This window comes from Pongo pygmaeus, chromosome 12 (genome assembly GCF_028885625.2).
Source record: "Pongo pygmaeus isolate AG05252 chromosome 12, NHGRI_mPonPyg2-v2.0_pri, whole genome shotgun sequence".
Classification (NCBI taxonomy): domain Eukaryota; kingdom Metazoa; phylum Chordata; class Mammalia; order Primates; family Hominidae; genus Pongo; species Pongo pygmaeus.
This window is the reverse complement of record NC_072385.2, coordinates 63,055,783-63,070,783: the sequence shown is the minus strand read 5'-3', so window position 1 is coordinate 63,070,783 and position 15,001 is coordinate 63,055,783. Positions and strand designations below refer to the sequence as shown.

General features: G+C 47.2%; 1 protein-coding gene across 4 annotated transcripts in view; it reads right to left on the bottom strand.

Annotated features, from left to right (window-relative positions):
* TGFA (transforming growth factor alpha) overlaps window positions 1-15,001 on the bottom strand; it is a 106,212-nt gene that overhangs the window by 10,192 nt on the left and 81,019 nt on the right. For 3 of the 4 annotated variants that reach the window (XM_054476293.2, XM_054476296.1, XM_054476295.1), the window contains one exon: window positions 8,143-8,263. In XM_054476293.2, coding sequence (XP_054332268.1) covers window positions 8,143-8,263 — 121 coding nt within the window. The remainder of the gene's footprint in view (window positions 1-8,142; window positions 8,264-15,001) is intronic. The other variant, XM_054476294.2, reaches the window with a different exon arrangement.

Below are 15,001 nucleotides of genomic sequence, written 5' to 3'. Positions count from 1 at the left end.
GTAACATTCTTATCATCAATAGAAATCTAAGATCGCCACCTCCTTTGCCAGGCGGGACTTCTTTTTTTTTTTTTTTTTTTTTTTTTTTTTTGAGATGGAGTCTCGCTCTTGTGCCCAGCCTGGAGTGCAGTGGCGGGATCTCGGCTCACTGCAACCTCCGTTTCCTGAGTTCAAGTGGTTCTCCTGCCTCAGCCTCCCTAGTAGCTGGGATTACAGGCACATGCCACCACGCCCGGCTAACTTTTGTATTTTTAGTAGAGACGGGGTTTCACCATGTTGGCCAGGCTGGTTTCGAGCTCTTGACCTCAGGTGATCTGCCCACCTCGGCCTCCCAAAGTGCTGGGATTATAGGTGTGAATCACAGCACCCGGCCTCCTGGTGGGGACTTCTTAGCAGAGCAGCCCCATATCATATGCTAGATTTAAAGTTTTGTTTAGTTTTGTTTTTCCCCCAGACATGGCAGTGATAGCTAAACTTTTCTAAAGAGTTTATCTTTTGATTAATTAGCTAGCCTCTAACCTTCACTTTTAGATTAAAAGGCCTTTGAAGACTAGGCACACTGAGAGGGGATCACAGAACTCTGAATAAGAACACTGACTTTCAACGGCTCAGGGGCTATGGGACAGGGGCAGGGTTTTGTTTGCTTGCTTTGATTTTAATAACAAAATTACCTAAAAGCAAAAGTCAAGAAACAGCTCTCCCTGCAGGCACTGGCCCTTTCCTATGAGGCGGAGGCGAAGAGTGGACTAGACTCCAGGCTGAGAGGTGATAAGCAACAGGCTTAGGCAGTGCATAAATCTAAGCCATCCATATCTCAAGAAAATCCTGCAAAGGGTCCCTCCCTCTAGCTCCTCCTCAAGTTTTCACCCTGCACCCAGATGGCTCTCCAACCTTCCAGATGGGGTCCCTGAGTCGTGCACTTCCTCTGTGATATCTAGCCCTCTCTCCTGCAGGGCCCTAATCCACACCTGTACTTTATCTCTCACCCACCTAGGTTCCAGCCAATCCAAGTTGTTGCCACTCCCCACCCCCAGCCCAGCGTTAAATCCACACACTGCACCTAGCAGAGTTCCCAGCATGTGGGGACTCAGGACACACCTGCAGAATGAATGAACAACTACCCTCCATTGTGCATCTCAACTCTGGCTACCTTTTCCACCTGGAATATCATTCCTCACTCTCCTCCTCAGGCTCCAACCCAAGGACCAGATTCTCCAGAAAGATGTAATTTACAGACTCGTTCACGTTCATTTTTGTCATCCATCCATCCATTCTTCCATAGCTCACTTGGATCTCCCTAACCTCTCCTCCTTGATCCCCCCAGGACTATGCCCACCTTTCTGACTGCTCTTCTGTGACCAGCTTCTCTTCTGGTCCCAGCCTCTCTTCTGGTCCCAGCCTTCTTGCTCTTGCAGGACAGGGCTTAGCTCTACAGAAACTGAACGGAATGGGGCCGGGGGGCCTGGGCTTTGGAGTGGATTATCAGATTTGTAACCAGGAGTTGTAGGCAAGCCAATGAGACTTCCATGCAAAAGGGTTAGGGTTAGGGTTAGTGCTTCTTTCTCCCCGGGAAAGGTACCATAATGAGGATTTGCCAAGTCTTTTGTGAAAGGCTCAGCGTATAGGAAGGTGAGCAAGCCATGACAATTTCACACAGCTTGAAACGTTTCTACTTTAACCAGCAGGCCCTGGGAAAGAGGGATTCTAGCACCTCGCCTATTATTTGGCTCTAAAAACACTACGATTTAACACATCAATACTGGAGACCCCAATACATTTCATTTAAATAAAATAGTGGCAGCCAAGTGCTAATTACAACACATAACATTTACTGCAAGCATTAGGCTAAACTCCTACATGAATCATCTCTTTTAATCCCAGCAATCACAACTGACCTGTGAGGTTGTGGCTATTATTTACCTTGTTTGACAGATGAAGAAACAAAAGCTTCTAGAGGTTTGGGAACTAACAATCTCATCCAGTAAGGCTACCTTTCCGGGTTAATAATGCAAATTGGTTTGGAAGATACCCTGGGCTAGTGATTTAGTGACAAACACAAATCTGATCAGACACAAGAGATGGGCTACTGATTGTCCTGGAGCAAGGTCTTCTTGCTGTCAGTGCGGCAAGGTGCAAAGGTGCCCCCAGACAGTGCCGTCTTAACGTACCAAAGGAGATAACCCCCTCGGCTGGGACACACCTTGCTGACTTTCCATGCTTTTTCTACCAGAGGAACATTTGCCATTCATGCATGCTGGCCCCTGCAAATCAGCTCTGCTTTAAAACCGCCCCGGCAGGAGCCCCAGCCCCTTAGGAAAGTCTTCATGCCAGCAAGAATGCCTATCAATCTAGTGTAATAGCTGCAAATGCTCAACTCCCAGTCCCACAGAGTGAAGGAGCCCAACTTGCTTCTGAGCAAACACTTCCCCAAGGTGGGAGGCACCTGGGTAACTGCCTCATCGTTGGGACTCCAGGTCATGACCTAGAAGAGCTCCAAGAACAGTGCGTCTTAGCCCCAAGCAGCCCAGTGGGTCTCACCTAAGCTGGGACCTCCCCGATCAAAATCTCTCTGCAAATGGGGCCTGGGCATTTTTAAAGAAAGGGCCGAAAGGTAATTCTGACGTGGCCAGAGTTGAGAGCCACCAAAAATTTTTAACAGTGAAACCAATGTTTCTCAACCTTGGCTGCCTATTGAAATTGCATGCAGAGCTTTCAAAAATCCTCATGTCCAGGCCACACCTTTAGATCAATTAAATCAGAATCTCTGGGAGTCAGTCCTGGGCATCAAGATTTTTCAAGCTCCCAGCTGATTCCAGTGGGCAGGGGAGGGCGATCCTTTCTCTTCCTAATTGTAATAATGGAAATGCTTCTCAGCTGCTCTTTATGACGGAAAAAGAAAAAGGTTTGGTGACATACTTTAAAAAAAAACTTCCCAAGCTTCTACTAATATTAGACTTAATTATGCTGATTATTTTAGGCACAAGTCACAGAAGGAGTGGGAAGAGTCACCTCACCTGGCTGCAAATGAATCACACTTGATCCAGCTGCTGTTCTCGCCTTTGCCTCAGGTAGGCGCTGGTTCTCATCTGGCTGCACATTCCACAGGGCTATGAGGCTGTGGGTGCACTAGGACCAAGGGCACGTGTATTGGGCTCACGCATTCTCAGCCTTTCAAGAACCAGATTCACCAAGTCCTATAACCTCTGTGCTCTGGGGGCTGGTGGGGAGAGGGCTGGAGTATGGACAGCCCTACTTACATACTCCTTCCAGCAGGACCTCACAACATCCCTTGGCTGCAGTGATGGTGCCAACAGCGGCCACAATAGCAAACACTTGAGCTCATATGCTGTGCTGGGAACTGGGCTTGAATGTTCTCCAGTGCTGTCTAATAGAACTTTCCGTGATCGTGACAGAGTCTATATCTGGGCAGATGAATACAGTAGCCACTAGCTACCCTGAGGTATTACATCCTTAAAATGTGGCTAGTGAGACTGAGAAACTAAATTTTAATCAATTAATTTAAGTAGTCCCACTACTTAAGAATCCAGTGGCTCTTGTCATAGGCAGCAATTGCTCTCTATATATTATCATCACTGGGTCCCCATTACAATCCTATGAAGTATTAGTATCCTCATTTTGTGCACAAAGAAACAGAGGCTTAAAGGAGCCAAGTCACTTGTATGGGAGACTCAGCTGGACTTTACCTTGGTCTGCCTGACCTCCCATCCATGCCTTTAACTGTGGTGTCCTCCTGCCTGGTGTGTGACCCCCACTCTGGGAGGACCTGCACTTTCTCCAGACCTGTGGATGGGAGTGATGTCATCCTTCTTAACCCTACCCCCACCACCTGCTGATAGATCTATGTAAGGGGGCTCGAGTACCAACAAGAAAACTGCCCCCAATCCTAATCTCTGGGGAGGCGCCACCTTGGTCACACAGGCAGCCAGTTATGAACTGATGGCGGTCAGGTCTCTTCGGGTGTTTAACTCTGTTCAGATTCCACTGGAAGGTTCTGTGGCCAGGGCCAGGTGGAATGTTTCCCTTGGCTGACAGGAATTTGCTTTCATACTTTGCTGTGGGAAAGTTGTCAGGGAGTTGGGTCACCAAGGAGCATCTGGGACAGGTGAGAAACTTCAAACTGGTTGCCAGGGGTAAACTTGTCACCTGGGTGGCTTCCTTCAACGGTTTTCCTTTGTTTGAAGGCTTCCACAGGCAGCAGACCAATGGTGTGGGGAATCTGCCTCGGGGAAAAAGTGATCAGAGTCCTAACCTTGCATTTCTATAGCTTTACTGTCTTTGCAAATTCTCTTCCCATTAGTTTTCTGATGTGGTTGGGACTAGGGGATTTATTAAAGGGAGCTGTAAAATACCATCTAGAGTTCACTTGAAGCATAAATATCTAAGGCTAGTTTTCACCACCTTTGGCAGTCTGTGACTAGTTATTTGTTTAAACTTTTTTTCTTTCCTTCATTTTATAGCGTGAGATGTCATTTTAGGTTTTCTGGAAACCTAAAGACTGTTGTTTTTATGGAGGACGGAGTTTAAGACTTATGATATTTTAGAAAGTGCTCCCTCTCTCGAGACTAGAATCCTGGCTCCCTGTGGGTTTGCTTGATGAGGCCATGACAGATGGGGCCTGACCTCAGGGTATTGACCAGGATGTGTGTGTCAGCTTCCCAGGGCTGCGCGAGTCAGAGGAGCAGGGACAGAATGTTCTGCTTTCTCTGCATGCACTCAAGAGTTTCTGGTCTAGTGGGAATTCATTAATTAGAACATTCTTTTGGGTACTGTAAATACAAAAAGGGATAAGGTGTGGTTTTGTCTTCCCAGAGCTCACAAGCCATCAGAGGGGTAAGGAGTGCTGTCAGAGGGGTCTGCAGAGGACCCTGTCCCAGGGCTGAACACATGCAAGCCCCAAGGGGTTCTGCGGATGGCAAAGTGAGCCAAGTGGCCTGGTGTAAGCAGAGCAGCAGGGCAACAGGTGACCAGGGACCAGTGTCACGTTGCTGTGGGGAATTTTGGGGAGAGGTGGAGAATGAAGGGCTGGAGAGCGCGAGCCCTATCTGGGGCGGCACACCTGAGTGAGTCCCAGCTGAGGGGCTGTGTTTGGAAGTTCGGGCCTGGTGTTGCCATTCTGCTTATTCAAGAGGAGCTGGACGTCTGCATGGAAATGTGAAATCTGCCTTCTAAAATGCTGACAACTGATTAAAGCCATCTAAGAACAGTGTGGCTCATTATCTGTTGCCATGTAAAGCATTTCTGTAGACTGAATACTGTCCCTGGGCCATCAAGATCCAGGGGGGAAACTGAGGTAAAGAGCTGTAATTGCTTGCATGGCCGTGCCTCCCCCAAGATGGTCAGCTTTTCCAAATGCGAGTATGTCTCAGCTGTCTCTGTAGCCCCGCACTTGGCCCATAGGAAAAACTTGTTAAGAGTTTGTGGTCAGGGGACTGAGCTTGGGGATAACCCTGACCTTTCTCAGGAGGAGGGTTAATTTGCAGGGGGAAAATGCCTGGAAACAAAAGAGCTGAGTGGTTTGAGGTGAATTTTGCCAAGCAGAGGCACAGCGCCCTCTGGGCAGCAGCTGGGAGCATGGGTTCTGGCGCTGGAATGATGGGACCGAACCCCACCTCTGCCAGTTACTAGCTCTGGGATTCTGGGCAAGTTGCTCAACTTCTCTGAACCCCAGCTTTCTCACTTATACAACAAGGGTAATAATCCCTACTTGAGAGGGGAGCTGTGAGGGATCCATGGTTACGGTGTGCAGAGTGCTGGATACCATGCCTGCCATGAACTAAGCTTTTATTGAGCACTTACTATTATTATTAATAGTAATGTGTATGATGTGAATGTGGAGAGATGGCCAATCACCCTGATTAGCAAAGTGTAAGGGTGTGTGAATGTGATGGACAGTTATAATATTTCCCTTGGGCCAAGAGCAGGGCTTGGGACTGAGGGGAATGGGAGAGCAGTCACCCACCCCAGTGTTCAGAAGGGTTCCAGCAGCTGAAGAGGGGGCTCCTCCGCCACACAGGTGGCTGTGGCTTGGCTTGCCTGGCTGCCAGCTCTTGGAAAATTTACACCAGCCCTGATCATCTGGTGGGGAGGGCACCTAAGGAAGAAAAACTGAGCTTCTGACTCACTTTGGGTCAGAACTTGGTAAAGACCTGCCCTTTTTCTCCAAAGAGGATTCTCTCAGCTTATAGCCCAGTGCACAAGAGGCCCTGTATGCTTGATTCTGGGCCGAGCCCTGGACGTGGCTCGTGGGAGGGTACCTTCTGCCTGTTGTACAGGGAAGCTTTCTGATATCTGGGTCAAGAGGGCAAACTTCCTTCAGGGCCAGTGTTTTTCCACAATGACAAGGGCACTCACGAAAACAACCCCATCAGTCCCACAGGGGCCCCTAGTATGTTAATTATTAATAAGAATGATAATCATGAATAATGACAATGTCTATCATCATCATCGTGCTTTGTATTAACAGGGTGCGGAGGCCTGTCATCTGGAGGAGTTTCTTAGCCCTGCGGTGTTCCGAGGAGGAGGGTGGCCAGTGTGCCGCTCCTTTTTCCTCTCCAGGTGAGGCTCAGAGGCACCCTGAGGGGCCTGCCCAGGCTCAAACAGCTGCACCTCAGAGGAAAGCCCTGCCCACACCGCCTACTGCAGCAGGCTCTCCTGGTCCCCAGGCTCCTGGGCTGATGCATCTGATGGCCTTAAGCATCATGGCTAAGAACTCAGCTTCAGGAGCCGAAGAGGCTGGTTCGAGTCCAGGCCCTGCTATGCGGGCTGGGTATAGCCTCTCTTTCTTCTTCATGGGGTCAGTATGATTAAATGAGTTAGCACATGGATTGTACTTCAAACAGTACTTGACATGAAGCCAAAACCTTAATAGGTGCCAGTTTTTATTAATGATTAGTATGAACCTGCCAATCCTCAACCATATTTGACCTACAAAAATGGCAATTTCATATGGATCCATGACTCTTAACTTGGGGGCAGTTTTGCCCTGCAGAGGACATTTGACAATGTCTGGAGATATTTTTGATTGGCATGGCCAGGGATAGTAGTGCTATTGGCATCTAGTAGATAGAGGCCAGGGATACTGCTGACTTCCTTCAGTGTACAGGTCAGTTTCCACAACAGAATGACCCAGCTCCAAATGTAATAGTGCCAAGGTTCAATATAGGTCCCCCTAATAGTATTCTATTATAGACAGACGGATTGTCTTTAAATATGTCTTTCTGAAACCCACATGGCTTCCATTGACTAAAGAATAAAGACAGCTTTCAACAGGCTCTGGCCTCCAATTTGTCTCTAAGCTGGTCTCCTCTCTGTCTCCCTGGTGTAGCCACACTGATCTGCAGTAGCAGGTCCCCTGAGCATGTGAGGCTTGGAACAACCTCTCTACTTCCCCCAACTGGTCTAACCCTAACACCTGCTCTGGGAAGCTTTCTTCGAGTGAATTTCTTCCCCAACCTGGCTGACTGTGGCAATCACCGCGGCTCTGAACTAATGTGATTCCCAGGTCCCACTCCTGGAGATTCTGATTCTGTAGGTCAGAGCAGGGTTCAGTAATAGTTCGAGAAGCCCCCCAAGGAGGATGATGCTCAGCCAGGTGTGGAGACCACCATGCATGTCCTGCATCTTTATTTCTAAGTTGCTCCTGGTTCTGTTACCATTTATGTACACTAGCCCTTCGCCTGCGCTTCTGGCTTGTTTTATGAGCTGGATTGTGAAGATGCTGGAGGGCAGAGACCACATCTTAGAGACTTTGGCCACTCAAAGTTATCCATCCCAGTGCTTTGTGCTCCAGAAATTCTAAGTTGTGAATTAAATTGGAATCCAAGAATTTTCAGACTTTGCTAAACCCATGAGTGACCTGAGATGCTTGTTAAAAATGCAGAGCCCCAGCTTGAACTTCCCGGGGTTCTGCCTCAGTGGCTGTGGGCTGGGGGCCCTGGAACCTGGATTTTTAGCCATCTGGTTTTGAAAAAGGTGCCCCTCAGCCCACTGTTCCAATCCTCTGACACATCTGGCTCCAAGGGTCTTGGGGCCTCTGGCAAGTCTTGTGGAGGTAAATGCTCTTCTAATTGGATGTTGGACTGACCCCAGCCCCAGATCTCCAGGAGAACAGGGGATACTCACACACATGCTGGCTTGTCCTCCTGCACCAAAAACCTGCAGGTTCCATGGAAGCAGAACTGAGTGTGGGAATCTGGGCAGTCATTAAAATGGGACACCACTGCTGCGGCCACGGGCGGGTCTGCTGGGGAGAGGAAAGATGCGGGGCTCAGATCCAGGAACAGCTGACATGCATACCCCACACCTCCCACCCTACCAGTCAAGAAGGTGGAGCCCCTGATGGCTGGGACTTTGGGTTCTCACCTGGGGCACACCCTCCTCAGCTCTCACTTACTTTCTAAAGCCTAAGACAGGCCTAGAACTCCTGTATAGCGTGCTTTCCAGCTTTTTGTTTTCATAGACAGCAAAACAAATTTCCCCTCAAACTAATGTAATTCAAAGATAACAGAGCAATTTTACTATTTCAACACAAGAGCTACCTAATTTCACTTTTGCAAAGTGACAGTGATTTTTTTTTTAGATAGCTTTCATAAGAATCTGTTTTGAAAGCAAGAGAACAGAAAGGTACAAAAGAATATTCTGTAACCATTAAATTGATGTAGAAGCAGAAGAGTTAATGATGCAAAAAGGTGCTTATGATATACAGTAAGTTAAGTAAATGGGTTTCCAGTATTGTCTGTATAGTATGATCCTCCTTAAAAAAAAAACAAAACACAAATAGAAATTAGACATGAAGGAGTCTGGGAAGGACATACACTAAAATGGTAGCAGGGCTTCTCTTGGTAGGATTAGGAGTGATAAGGCTATAAAGATTACTTAAAGTCCCATTACTGGGTATATACCCAAAGGAATATAAATCATTCTATTATAAAGATACACGCATGCGTATATTCGTGGCAGGCCTATTCACAATAGTAAAGACATGGAACCAACCCAAATGCCCATCAATGACAGACTGGATAAAGAAAATGTGATACATACACACCATGGAATACTATGCAGCCATAAAAAGGAGTGAGATCATGTCCTTTGCAGGGACATGGATGAAGCTGGAAGCCATTATCCTCAGCAAACTAATGCAGGAAGAGAAAACCAAACACTGCATGTTCTCACTTATAAGTGGGAGCTGAACAAAGAGAACACGTGGACACAGGGAGGGGAACAATAACACTCACTGGGGCCTTTTAGGGGAGGGTGTGGGAGAAGAGCATTAGGGAAAAGAACTAATGCATGCTGGGCTTAATACCTAGGTGATGGGTTGTTATGAGCAGCAAACCACCATGGCACACGTTTACCTATGTAACAAACCTGCACATCCTGCACATGTACCCTGGAACCTAAAAAAATTAAATAATTTAAAAAAAAAGATTACTTAAAGCAAGAAACCCATATGAGAGCAGCACAGTCAGTGTTGGGAAATTCTTTTCTCTTTCCCATAATGGGGAGAGAGAAAAAAGAGCAGAGTAGTTGCTGAGACGGGTCCTACTCAGAACCCTAGTACCATGACTCTCACGAGCTTGGGGTGGTCACCAAACCTCTCAGGGTTTTCCATCCCTGGCTTTCAGACAGGAATAAAAATAGCCAGCCAATTCAGGAGCACCGTCATGCACAACAGACCTGCTGACCAGGCAGCACTTTGGGCTTATTTTATTCCACTCTCATTTTGTCCGAAGTAAATTTGAGGCATGGTATGTAGCTATTTCAAGACAGCTCCATCGATATAGTCTCCATTGCTTCTTTCAAGAGGTCCTCGTATGCTTCTATTTTGGGTATTTCAGGAGTGGGTCTTTCCCACTTAGTTTTTTTTGGGGAAAAAAACCATGTTCCTGGAGCTCTTGCTCTCTGAGAAAGGACAGAACATTTCATATCTTGGGAGATTTTAGACCATCACTAAATATTAAACTCCTGTTACTATCTTTCTATTCATGAGCTGCTTCTAGAAGTGTCATCATTTTAGAAGTCCCATAATTCCAGGGGGGAAAAGCAGAGGCTAAAAATACAACAGAATCCTTGACATTGAAGGAGACACATTGTGTAGTGGTTAAAAGCATGGGCTTTGGAGTCAGAGACACAGGTTTGAATCCTGCCTCTGCCACCTGAAGCAGCTGGCCTCTCTTAGCCTGCCTCTGCAGCTACAAGACAGTGGGTCCCCCTGCCTCCTTGGTGCCTCTGCGGTTGAATGAGGTAATGCTTGTTAAGTTCTGTACTCAAGAGATTGTCTGGTATGACACTCAGCTGTTAGCTCTCCTGCTCTCACCACTGACAATCCCAAGATATGAATGAATATCCACATGTGGTAAAACCACTACAGTATGTAATCCCCCCATACATTCAGTGAGGTGTAACTAAAAGTCTAAGTGTCCCCTTTAGCCATTAATGACAGTTACTGTCTTTCACACATGAGGACAAGCAGAGAAGCCCAAAGCCAGGTGGAGATATAGACCTGGAGCTGCTGGACCCTCCTCTGAGCAGGAGTCTGCAGGACTGCTGGGTCCAGTTGCCTGGGTTGGTTACAGTCACCTGCATGTGCTTGGCTTGAGTGGTTGAGGAACAGGCCCAGTCACTGGCTAACAGTAGACGCTGGATGCTGAATTGAGACAGGAAGGGTCTGCTATAGTTTGCATAACTGGCTTCTCTGTGCTCACTGAACTTGTCAAGGAGCAAACACAGAGAGATGAAGGGGCTAGACTCTAGAGGCCAATGCAGGCCGGCAAGGCAGCAAAACTTCATCTGTACTTACAGCCACTTCCCATTGCTCACATTAGCACCCGAGCTCTGCCTCCTGTCAGTTTAGCAGTGGCATTAGATTCTCATAGGAGTGGGAGACCTATCGTGAACTGTGCATGTGAGGGATCTAGGCTGTGTACTTCTTATGAGAATCTAATACCTGATGATCTGTCACTGTCTCCCATCACCCCCAAATCGGACTGTCTAGTTGCAGGGAAACAAGCCCAGGGTTCCTCCTGATTCTACATTATGGTGAGTTGTATAATTATTTCAGTAAATATTACAATGTAATAATAATAGAAATAAAGTACACAATAAATGTAACAAGCTGGAATCATTCTGAAACCAGCACCCCTCCCAAGTCCATGGAAAAATTGTGTTCCATGCAACTGGTCCCTGGTGCCAAAAACGTTGGGGACTGCTGGGCTAGTGGATCTCATTTGATGTACATGTGCAAAAAGGCTTTTGACAGGCTCCACAAAACCACCGTTTAAACCACCATCTCCAAGTGGCTAGAGGAAGTCCCTTTGTCAGGGCTTTGGGCTGGGGTTCCTCCAAGTGTGATCTGCAGACAGACAGCTTCACATTCCCCTGAGTTTGCCTGCCATCCCTACCCAGCCCAGACCTACTGAATCAGGATCTCTGGGGTGAGGCCCAGAAATCTGTGGGACAAACTTGCTGGGTGATTTTTTAAAGTCAGGCCTATTGAAATAGAATTGCTATACTGTAGTTTGCCCTGCAGGTAATTTATTTATTTATTTATTTATTTATATTTTTATTTTGAGACAGGGTCTCACTTTGTCATCCAGGCTGGAGTGCAGTGGCACGTTCATGGCTCACTGCAGCCTTGACCTCCTAGGCTCAAGCAGTCCTCCCACCTCAGCCTCCAGAGTAGCTGGGATTAACAGGTACATGCCACTGCATCCAGCTAATTTTTGTATCTTAGTAGAGAGACAGAGTGTCACCACATTGCCCAGGCTGGCCTCGAACTCCTGGGCTCAAGTGATCCGCCTACCTCAGCCTCCCAAAGTGCTGAGATTATAGGTGCGAGCCGCCACATCCGGCCCCCTGCAGGTGATTCTGATGCACACTAATGTTTGAGATGCAGGCTTGTGTTACACAGAAGCAAAGGATAAATGGGCTCTTGCAAAAGTGGAAAGGCCAGGGTCCTTTTTGGAGCTGATTATCTTCCAGCTCTTCAAACTCCTGTGTGATTCTAAAGCCTGAAATCTGTTGAGGTTCTTCGTGGTAAAGTATTAGGTCAGTAGAAATACACTCAAAGAAAGAGAAAACTTGGAATCTGTTTTGGAACACTTCTCCAAAACTGATTGGTGAAGGGTGGACTCTGCTATGGTCTCATTTAACCCCTATTGATGGATACCTTTGCCTCTTTTTATAAATGACATGAGGTGGTGTTATAAAAATAGGTACCATAAAAAGGCAATGCAAACAAGAAACAAGCCTGTGTGGGAGAAAGAGAGAGAAGGAGAGAGACGGGAGAGAGGGACATAAAAGGGAAGAAAGAGGGAAGGAGACAGAGAGTAGAGAGAGACAGGGGTGGGGTTATGAGAGCGATGAGAGAGAGAAGGAAGAGAAGGAGAAGAAGGGAGGGAGGGAAACAGGAAGAAACAGACAGGCAGGCAGTGAGAGAGGGAAGCAGAGAGTGGGACAAAGAAAAGTAAGGGTAAGGAGCAGCAATGAGCAAAACAGGCACCAGCTTAATACACAAAGGTGGATATCAGAAAACCACATGCACATGCCAAAGCTGAGGGACAAATCTAACTCTATGCCTCCTGGCAGTCTTAGCAAGGATGTATAAGGTTCATTAGATAGGAATATATATACCTGTTCTGCACAAGCTGTACAGGCTCAGCTTTCCCTAAGTCTAGGGTTGGAGAGCAATGGTCAGAGAGCAACTTCTCTTCTTCTGCGGGTGTTTTTGAAGGGGACTTCATGTGCTATGGTGGATGACATCCTGAACAATTTCCCAAAGAAGCATCTGCCCGTGTAAACCATCAGTTCCTTCACTTCACACAGCTCACTAAGAAGCCAGAAGAGTCCAAGCTGTGAAGAAGCTCCATGCAACAGTAACAGTGATGGCAGATGACACGTGGTGGTCTCGCTCTGTGTATTCAGAGACCAGAGTGGAAACAAGCCTGAGGCTTAGAGTGCAAGCTCCTGGTCCTCCGTAATTCCACCTGTCTGCCTCAGCCCAAAGGGCAGAGAGGATGAAGGGAGCTTGATGCTAGTGGATTATCATTAAAAGGTTGTTTATTTAAAAAAACCCTTTTCCTGACTACAACCATGATACATTCACTCTTTTGAAACTTTTTCAAAAGTTTCAAGACATTTTCTCATTACAAAAGTGATATATTTTAGGAAATTAAAATAAATCAATATATAATAAATACCATATTAGAGAATAAAACCCATCTGTAATCCACTGTGTAGAGAGAACCATGTAAGTACATACTGCACATGAACATGCACCTAAATTTACTCTTTCTATTCTGTTATGTGCATTCTCCCCCCGCCCCCCCCCATATAACCAAACTTCTTAAAAACAAGCATTTAATTCAAGTTTGAGGTTCTTTGCGCAGGGTGCTGTCCTGCCCCCACCACCCAGGAAGTTCAATGTGCACCATGTGCAGAACGGGTTCCGCTTCCACTGGCATATTTGGCAGCTTTGGAGCTTGTCACAGGTTTTCTAATAGGGAATGTGATTCAAACTTGAGACCTAAGTGGACAGGGAGGAGTGGGTCAAACCACAGTCCCAAGGGCAAGCCACACTGTGGCCACTCTGCTCTTCCTGTGCATCCTTAGGGTGAGCCAGCTCCAGGAGGGGCAGCATGGGGGCTTGTGCGTCCCTAGGGTGCTGTGCAAGCCTTGTGAGCTGATGTGCTTTACTAAAGCCATCTCCAACAAGTGAGGGGAGTAACTGTTCTCATTTGAGGGCCTTTAAAGGTGTCTGTCTTAGATCCTCCCAGACTCAGCAAAGAACACCCCCAATACCACAGCAGGGTCAGCCCAGGCAGACAAGGCTATTTCTATGAAAGGCACTTTGGTGAAGGTAGGGGAGGGCAGGGACAGGGATGTCACTTATTGAGTGCTTGCTAAGTGCTGGGGGCTTTCCTTACATCATACCCCAAGTCGAGGCAGGGTAGGCGGCCTGCTTTAACCTATATAGTCTCCATTTTTTAGATAAGAAAACTAAACTGAAGCTTAGACAACCTTGTCAATGGGCAAGGGTTTGCTCAGTAACTTAGAGTACCATCTCCTCCTTGGGGGGCAAAACTGCCTCTAGTTATTTTATAAAAATGAGCATTACAAGGAAACCCCCAAATTCCTGGTATCTGTCCTAAGAATGATTCTCTCAGCCTCTCTCTCAGAGTCTGCCTCTTTCTTTTCTTCCTGCTTTTCTCTCTCTCCCTATTTTTTTCTCTACCTCCCCTCACTCTCCCTTTCCCACTCTATTGTTTTTTCTGAAAATTCAAGAAAATAGCGAGTGAGGGAAGGAAAGACCTAGAGACTTAAAATTAAAAAAAAAAGAATCACTTAGAAAAGGAAGGTGGCAAAGGCCAGCAGGGAATATCCAAAGAAAGTCTCCCCAAGATGTGCCAGCTGAGGGCAGAGAAGGACTGGCGCTGGCCCCCAGGACTCTGGCCCATCTCCTCCAGACACCAAGTCTGAATAGCACTTGGGGCTGACGATAGGAAAAGCAAATGTTCCAGGTTTTGGAACAGACCTCATATCGAGCCCACCAGCAGCTGGAGTTTCAAAGCCACTCAGTTCCTGTTGCCATGAAATTTATGAGAGGCCCCTCCAGCATGTTAACCAAACGCACATCTTGCAGACACCACTGCTCTCTGGGGAAGCTGTGAAAGCTGGGTCTGGAGCCCAACCCCACTTACAGGAAGAGGGTCTGGAATAGCAATTGAGGGGCAGGGAAATCCCCCATCCAATTCGCAGGAGGGGTCTCCGCAGTTCAGAGGAGCTAGGGAGACAGCCATCTGGACAGCTCCTTCCAACAGCCCTGCTCCCCTGGGAGCAGCATCCACACCACTGAGCACAATCACCCCCTTTAAAAGCAGCCCTAATTGGACTTCATGCTGTGCTAGTCAGTGGGAGCCGGCTGAGCCCGTGGCTCTTAACTCTCTTCCCCAGATGTCAAAAGTTGTGAACACGTTTGCCCATT